This window comes from Lolium perenne, chromosome 3 (assembly GCF_019359855.2).
Source record: "Lolium perenne isolate Kyuss_39 chromosome 3, Kyuss_2.0, whole genome shotgun sequence".
Classification (NCBI taxonomy): Eukaryota; Viridiplantae; Streptophyta; class Magnoliopsida; order Poales; family Poaceae; genus Lolium; species Lolium perenne.
In genome coordinates, this window is record NC_067246.2 from 349,814,934 (window position 1) to 349,823,999 (window position 9,066).

The 9,066-nt window shown below is 46.3% G+C and overlaps 1 protein-coding gene across 1 annotated transcript; it reads right to left on the minus strand.

Moving 5' to 3' along the window:
- Positions 1-69: 69 nt before the first annotated feature.
- On the minus strand, positions 70-640 carry LOC127346183 (metallothionein-like protein 2C). The gene is made up of 2 exons (XM_051372735.2): positions 414-640; positions 70-323 (listed from the first exon to the last, which is right to left on the minus strand). Exons 1-2 carry the CDS (start codon positions 551-553, stop codon positions 218-220), a joined length of 246 nt encoding a protein of 81 aa, XP_051228695.1. The 5' UTR covers positions 554-640; the 3' UTR covers positions 70-217.
- Between the last annotated feature and the right edge of the window lie 8,426 nt (positions 641-9,066).

Below are 9,066 nucleotides of genomic sequence, written 5' to 3' on the forward strand. Positions count from 1 at the left end.
CGGAACCAGAGGGTGGCGTCGCGCCAGGCGCCGGTCGACATGAAGATGATTAACACACGCACTGTAGTATGTAGTTAAACCGGGGGAGTTTTATTTTGGCATACAAATCATGCGAAAACATGCAGGGGCGTACAGACAGGTCTAGCATGTGTAGCTTAGACCTCGATCAGGTAGCAGTACTAACGTAGACGGCCAGATCAACTCGATGGTTGATGATCTAGCAGGTGCAGCAGGAGCAGCCGCAGCTGGTGCCGCAGTTGCACTTGCTGCAGCTGCAGCCGCCGTTCTCCGCCTCCGCGGCCATCTCCATCCCGCCAGCGCTACTGCAAATCAAGATTAACATGCAGAATTAACACTTATTGCACATATGAATATGATTGGCTACTGCATGCATGAGAAGATAAACTACGTACGCCTTGTGGGTGGCGGCGGCGACGAGGAAGACGTTGCCGTTGCTGGCGGCCTCGACGTCGGGGTACATGCCGCAGCCGTTGCAGCCGCTGCCGCACTTGCAGGCGTCGCCGCAGCCGCACTTTCCTGAGCAGCACGACATCTTCGAGCTTGTCGGGGTTGGATGGAGGCTTTGACAAATGATTAGCTAGGAGATCTTGTGCTTCTTGCTGGCTTGAGGAGCTATGGCAAGCCAGAGAGGGCTATTTATAGGGGAGCGACCTAGCAGAGGAGGAAGAATGGAGATGAGTGATGCTACACGTACGCGCGCACTTTGGGAAAGGATGGAGGGGAGTGAGCCAGGGACCACCGCCGCAAAAGCGCTTGGGGAAGATGAATAAGCTGGATAGAGGCCTCTCACTCAATTTGATTCCTTTTGTTTCTTCTCCATGCTTTGCATCTTCTTTCTCTTTAAATTTACCCAAGGAGCCGAAGCATTATATTTATCAAACACTGCAGAAAACTTCTTTTTAGATGTACAGGAAAAACATTGAAATAAAAAGAAAATGCAATCTGGTCGCCCTCAATCCTCTCCAACAGGAGACACATGGCGATGTTGCGTTGTGGCCGAAAAAATAAAGTCAAGTGTCAGGTTCACTAGTTCTCCGGTCGGACCACCAATTTAACCGGTTCGATAGCGATAGAAAACCAGTAAAATTCATTACTATTCAGTCTTTTTTGAGAAAACTTGACCCAAAAGTCTATACCTACCATCAACTTCAGTATAGTACCACAAAAGAAGAAAGTCCACTTTCCATCCTTGAACTCTTGGGAAAGTAGGCTTTTCATCTCTAAAATTAATTTTAGTTTACAACTCACTTTGAACTCTCAGAATAGTTCACTTTCATCCCTTTTCAATTGATCAAGCAAATCACTAACGATGGAAAACACTGCAGAAAACTTCTTTTTAGATGTACAAGAAACACATTGATGGAGACGGCGCGGATGACACGGCTTTGGCTGAGGGGGAGGACGGGTCCCCTTCGCCCACGGCTGGCATCATCGACTTGGACGCGGCAGCCACGTGCATGGAGGAGGTCGGCCTAGTTGGGGCGGCGGTGCAACCTCCTCCCGACCAGAGGCTGGCAGCCTCGGTGGACGCCGACACACACGGGGGAAGGGCTGCGACGCCACCACCTTCCCCTGTGGGTGAGCGGCACCGGCGTCGGGTACCGGCGACCTCTTCTAGACGGAGTGCTCGCCACGCCGCTGGGCTAGATGGGGCCATGGACACGGACGAGGACACCATGGCCAAAGCTATGCGCCGCAAGGCCGAGGCTAACCTTGATCCACCTGGTATAAATTCCAGTACTAAGTCTTTTTTGTGTTTTGCTACACCAGTTATTTCGGCTAAGATGAATAGTATTGGTGTATCCTTAGGCAATTCTTTTGATGCTATTTCGGTCTCGACTAAAGCTCTAAAACATATGGAGTTTGACAGAATAAAATGCTCTCCTAATGTGTTGAGTAAGTCGAGTCATTCTTTAATTGATGATGATGAAGAAGTGTACGCCATCTCGGATGGACAGCTTCTTTCTCATCTGGTAGGCGACATTTCAGAGATGGGTCTAGATGAGACGCCTGCTGGGTTCATGCTATGAACTACAAGCATCGGATCGAAAGTCTAGATCTTCATCTCTGAAGCGGAACCGCTCTTGGCCGAACAAAAAGGCTAAGAACTCTAAATCTTCAATTGTTTCCAAATGAATGGTATGTTTAGAAATAGCAGAGGTCTACGAGACTTGGCTAAACATCTACACATAGCAGAATCTATTCGGGACCATTTGTTAGATTTTATTGCAATTTCTGAGACGGGGAAACGAGATTACTTGAGTAGCTTTCTAAACCGCCTTTCTGGTGGAGAAGATTTCGAATGGGTATCTCGTCCACCTCATGGACCCTCTGGTGGCCTTTTAGTTGGAATCCGAACTTCAACAATGGAAATCCTTGATAATTCTGGTGGTGATTTTCATATAAAACTCCACATTAGGAATAAATCAGATGATTTCATTTGGAGCTTGGTTTCCATCTATGGGGCTACCCAAGACGCTCATAAACCTGCTTTTCTTAGGGAGATGGTAAATCTAGCAAAGAATATTCCGCATCCTATTATCATAGGAGGTGATTTTAATTTGCTTAGATATCCTCACGAGAAGAGTAAAGGGAGATTCGACAACCACTGGCCTTTCTTATTCAATGTTGTTATTGACAGTCTAGATTTAAGAGAGGTTGCGATGGTCGGAAGACAGTTTACTTGGGCAAACAGTCTTCCGGATCCAACATATGAGAAGCTAGATCGCGTGCTTATGGATTCAAGTTGGGAGATAAAATTCCCCATGGTTTCTGTATGCGTCCTACCTAGGATTCAAGGTTTGACAGATCATGCTCCTATACTTTTGACCACTGGAACACCGAATCCACAGCGGAAGCGTCCGTTCAAATTTGAACTTGGATGGTTATGCTGGGATGGTTTTTCAGATATGGTTAAAAAGGTATGGGAGAAACCGGTGGCTGGGTCGACCCCCATTCAAAGGTTGAAAGGATCGTATGCCGCACCTAGGGGGGGGGGGGGTGAATAGGTGCTAACCATTTTTTAGTTCTTTTTCAATTTAGGCTTGACACAAAGGTAAATTCTCTAGATATGTAACTAAGTGAATTTACCTATATGACAAGATCAACTACTAAGCAATATAGCTAGACAATATATATGGGAGATAATGGGATAGAGGTAACCGAGAGTGGAGCACACGGAGACACGGAGATGATTCCCGTAGTTCCCTTCCTTTGCAAGAAGGTACGTCTACGTTTGGAGGAGTGTGGTCGCTACGAAAGCCAGACCAACGCCACGAAGGCTTTACTCAGGTCTCCTGTGAGCAACGCCACAAAGGCCAAGCCCACTTCCACTAAGCGATTTCCTCGAGGCGGAAACCGGGCCTTTACAAGGTTCTTGGGGCACACATCCACAACCAAATTCGAGGCTCCCAATATCTGTAACAATACAACAACAACAAGAACAAATCAACCACAAATAACTAGGGTTTCCAAAAGAGGAACACTAGCAAGGGGGCCCTCAACAAAATGAGGGGGAAATGCAAATTGCTTCGGTGAGGATGTAGATCGGGGTCTTCTCCTTCGATTCTCCAAAGCTCAAGAGATTTGGGTGGTTGAGGGAGGAGATCTGGCGATTTTGGTGTTCTTGGTGGCTCAGCAATGGTGGAGCAAGTCTTGAGGGTTTGAGCCCCTTTCCAAGGTAGGGGGAAGGTCCCTTTTATACCCCACCAACTATTCTGCCCGTTGGAACGACATTGGCGGTAGTGCCGGCCATGGGACGGCGGCAGTGCCGGCCCCTTGACTTGGGGCACAGCTGGTCGACAGAGCTGGCCGGCAGTGCCGGGGAGGAACCACCGGCAGTGCCGGGGTGCATCCACCGGCAGTGCCGGCCCTTCTCCACCGGTAGTGCCGGCCACAGGTAAGCTTCAGCAAAACTCTTTTTTTTTTTTGAGTTGATCGAGATTATCAGATGTGATACCTTTTCTTTATCTGTCACTCACTTAGCACACAGTTAGATTGTCACCGGTGTTGTTAACAAACACGCAAAACCCTAGAGATCATGAAATGCTCTTTCAATCTCCCCCTTTTTGGTGTTTGATGACAATACCGGGATTTCGCAAAGTAGAGAGCAAGAATAGCAAGGTGTTTCAAATAAGAAAGAAACTCCCCCTAGATGTGTGCATACAAGAATTTTGTGTTTGAAAACAAATGCACATATTAGGTAGAGAGCAACTCTAATTATCAAGTTATAGGCAACACAATGCTAACAAGACATATGACAGATAATAGATGGAGGGATATAAAAGTTGAGATGTAGAGACCATACCCTTTCATAAAGATATACTCAACTATGTATAATCTCGAACTCCAAGTCTCATAATCATATCATGCATCAATTTGAGATATATCGATAGACAAATTGAGATATATATATTGACCATACCATTGCATAAGGACAATCTCAACCATATTGAATTCCGAAAACCATAACAATATGACACACACTAATATGTCTTGCCACCACACAGAGAACAGAGTTTTAAACACCAAGACTCAAACGATAAAGTTCAACAAAACATAAGCACAAATGATAAAAGGAGGACACAAGCTTTAAAGAAATGGTAAACGCATATGCTTGTGCCTCAACCCGAGCAAATCCCGTGCAAGTCCTAATAGACCTTCTTCTCCGCCTTTGGCATTAAAACACCAAAAAGGAGAAAAGAAGTGATGCTACAACGTCCCATGGAAGCTCAGATATCCTCGGAACCGTCTTCGGACTCGGCGGGCGCAGGCTCACTGTCTTCATCATCACTAGCAGGACGCTGTCGGCGAGAAGGACTGGGTAGCCCAAGCTGCTCAAACTCAGTCACATTGCCATGCTTTGACAGCCACTCTTCCTCAGGAGTAATGACCTCTTCTGACCCACTCTCAACAGGAATGTCCAATTTACGCATAATGAGCTTGGTGTTCCTCCTCTCCATCTTCCTTTCCCTATGAGCTTGGTATTGTCGCCTGTTGATGTCAGACTTGAGACAAAACATCTTGGCAAGCTTGGCCTCAATACGAGCAAACCATCCACTATCAGCAGGGGGAACATACTCCATATCTGAGTCCTCTTCAGCAGAATCATCGTTACCGGGAAGACGAGGAGGAAGGGGATGAGCCTTGATCTTGAGATCCTTGTGTTTGTGAGGCAGATGGTTAACATCATCAAGAAGTCTGCCAAACCCAGCATTGGCCCAGCGAGAGCAAATGAAACACATGAAGTAGGGTGCAAACACCGGAGACTTGCGAGACATGATGCAAGACCAAAACTGATTCCACAGAAAATCCATCACATCAAGCTGAAGGCCGGAGTCACGGTGCTGGTGAATGAGATACAGAAGATTTCCAAGATAGCCATAAATCTGATCAACACAACCAACCTTGGGATTGAGAACCTCTCTGAAAATGCGAAGAAGGATGTCATAAACTGGACGAAGAAACTTCTGAGAGCCATACACCACTTCTCCTTCAAGGTATAGATCCGCCAGAAGAGCCTTATCAATGGGCTTTGGAGTGTTGTGTGCCCGGAAGTATCCTTCCGTGTCGTCAGAAAGCACTGGATAGCCAAGACACGCTGCAAATTGACCCCAGGTGCCATGTAACATGCGACCCTCGGTCATCCAAGTCATAGTCTTCATCATCATTGTCAACATACACCGTGGCAAAGAATTGTCCAATAACATCAACACAGTAAGGGTGATGGAGCTTCATCAGGGGGAAGAGACCAAGTTGCTCACAAACCTCCTGAGCTTCTGCAAAATACTGAGCATGCTTGTCCATGTGAGAAAAGTTAATATGGTTCATAGGAGCAACTCGATAGGTAGCCTCAGCATAGAGATCAAAATAGGTCTTCTCTTGATATTTAGCTCAGAACAGTTGGTGGCCTTGGGTGTGACATAGATATTTGTTTGACGCAGCCGAGCATACTCATGATCAGGCCATTTCCCAATGGGTGTGCCTCGCAGACTTTTGATGATGAGGTGGCGAGGTTCTGTTTCAGCCAAACCCTTCTCCCGACGAGATGCCTTCTTCACCGGTAAGATTTCAGCTTCAAAATCCGCAGGAATAGCCCGTTTGCCCGAGTTCGATCGGTGTGGACCACCTGCAGCTGAGATAGCAAGGGATAGAGGGAAATGATGATAGGGTACACTAAACGAAATGAAAAAAAAACTTACAGTCAAAGCATTACGAATGAATCGTTCAAGATACAATATAGAGGCTAAGGTGGATCTGGCAGCACCATCACCGGCAGTGCTGGGGTGGTATGGGCGGCAGTGCCGGCCCAACCGGTAGTGCCGCTGAATATTGGCCGGCAGTGCCGGTCGAACCTGAAATGCTCCAGATCTACTGCAGACTCATACATTGCGTCTCAAAATTTCATCAAGCAATGCACGAGACTGTCCTCCCACATGGTAAAATCTTCGGGGCAAAACATCCATCTAACTTCTATCTTTCTTCTAGTCAGGTCAACCCAGCCTAGAGAGGGAGAGAGAAGGAGGAGGAGCGTACCGGAGGAAGAAGCCATGGGGAAGGGTGGCTAGCCCAAGATCCGCCGACCAGGGGAGGAAGGAGGACTCGGAACGGCGGCCGGAGGGCTGGGGCGGTGTCGGCGGCGGCTGGGGCGACGTGTGGGAGGAGAGGGACGCGTGGGAGAAGTGAGGTAGTTGCCCTAACTCCCCCCCGGGCCCGTCACTTCCCACGCGACAGCGGCAGTGCCGCTCAACCGAGGCCGGCAGTGCCGGGGTTCCACCACCGGCAGTGCCGGGGTGCGACCACCGGCAGTGCCGTGGTTAGACCACCGGCAGTGCCGGCAAACCAGCCCCAAACCCCAAAACCCCTTGAATTTTTTTCCAGATACTTATTGTATAAAGATTGGAATGGTTTCTTAGGTAAGGTGGGGCTTAGGATAGCAAGATCACACTGTTGATGGTACATTATCACCCATATTCGCAAAAATTGCAAATAAAGACCAAACATGAGTGATTTCCCATAAGAACAAATGAAAGTCAAATAAAATCCATGAAAGATCCAAATAACTCCAACTCTTCACAAAGAAGAGTGTGGTGGCCTAGGCCACCATGTTTGAGTGTTATGGTATGGCACCGCGAAGATATATCTTGGTCCCAAAACCAAGACTCGTCATTGAAACTCACATATCAACACATGATATAAAGAGAATGATTTCTTACTATCGGTATTATGGGGGGGAGGGATAGCTCAATAATTTAAACCGCACTCCCCCTATTTCCATACCCACATCTAAACCAAATAAAGTTTTGAGAGGAAGGTGTGTTTGCAAGATGGTCAAGCTATACTCCTTGAATCAATGATATTTAGCTCATTCCTCAAATAGCAAAACCTTGCTTCATCAAGAGGCTTCATGAAAATATCGGCAAGTTGATCTTTGGTAGGAACATAGCATAGCTCAATATCACCACGGGCAACATGATCCCTAATAAAATGATTCCGGATCTCAATATGCTTCGTTCTTGAATGTTGCACCGGATTATAAGCAATCTTGATGGCACTTTCATTGTTACATAAAAGAGGCACTTTGTCACAAGTGACACCGTATTCCTTTAAAGTTTGCCTCATCCATAACAATTGAGTGCATCCACTTGCGGCGGCAACATATTCGGCTTCGGCGGTGGAGAGAGATATACAATTTTGCTTCTTAGAAGACCAACACACCAATGACCTACCAAGGAATTGGCAAGCCCCAGAGGTTGATTTCCTATCATCCTTGTCTCCCGCCCAATCCGCATCGGTGTATCCATTGAGACAAAAGCTTGAGCACACAGTTATATTGTCACCGATGTTGTTAACAAACACGCAAAACCCTAGAGATCATGAAATGCTCTTTCAAAGGTGGAACAATAAACCGCGCTCTATGCGTAGATACCATGGGGGGTGGGCGCGGCATATGATTGGGCAGTTGAAACAAGAGAAGCTCAGCCTGTCAACTTTTATTGATGACTTAGAGGCTATCGCGGAAGTGAGACCTTTGACGATGCATGAAATTGATCTTAAATGTCAATACAATGCAAAGTTAGCTGGTCTCCTCCACGAGGAGGAACTCAAGTGGTACCAACGATCCAAGGCTCAGTTCCTGCTTGAAGGGGATTCGAATACGAGATACTTGCATAGTGTCGCTAATGGCCGACACAGAAAGAAACATATCCATTCCCTACTTCAGGACGAGGGAATGATCGAAGGACACGAACATCTCAAATCTTACATTACCTCTTATTATAAAGGCTTGTTTGGCGCAGCTGAGGAATCAGGTATATCCATGGATGAATTCAGGATACATGATATCCCGCAAGTGTCCCAAGAAGAAAATTTTATCCTAACTAATCCGTATACGGAGGAGGAAGTCAGGAAAGCGATTTTCCAAATGGAACATAACAAGGCGCCAGGTCCCGACGGCTTTCCAGCTGAGTTTTACCAAACTTTCTGGGAAACCATCAAAGGTGACCCGACGGATTTGTTTGCGGAATTACATGCTGGACAGTTGGAACTATTTCACATTAACTTTGGGGAGATAATATTATTACCAAAGGTTAATGAAGCGGAGCGGATTCAACAATACATGCATATATGCTTACTCAATGTATGTTTTAAAATTTTCACCAAGGTTGCGACTATAAGACTTAATTCGGTGGCTGATCATGTGGTGAGACCTACTCAGACAGCTTTCATGCAAGGACGTTAAATCCTTGACGGGGTTGTGATTTTGCATGAAACAATTCATGAGTTGCACCGCAAAAAGTTGAATGGAGTTATACTCAAAATCGACTTTGAAAAAGCCTATGATAAAGTTAAATGGTCTTTTGTTCAACAAACATTCAGAATGAAAGGTTGTTCTGAAGAGTGACATGCTTTAATAAACAACTTTATTTGTGGGGAAAGTATTGCCGTTAAAGTCAATGATGACGTAGGCAAATACTTCCAAACAAAGAAAGGCTTGAGGCAAGGCGATCCTTTGTCACCAATGTTATTTAACATAGTGGCAGATAT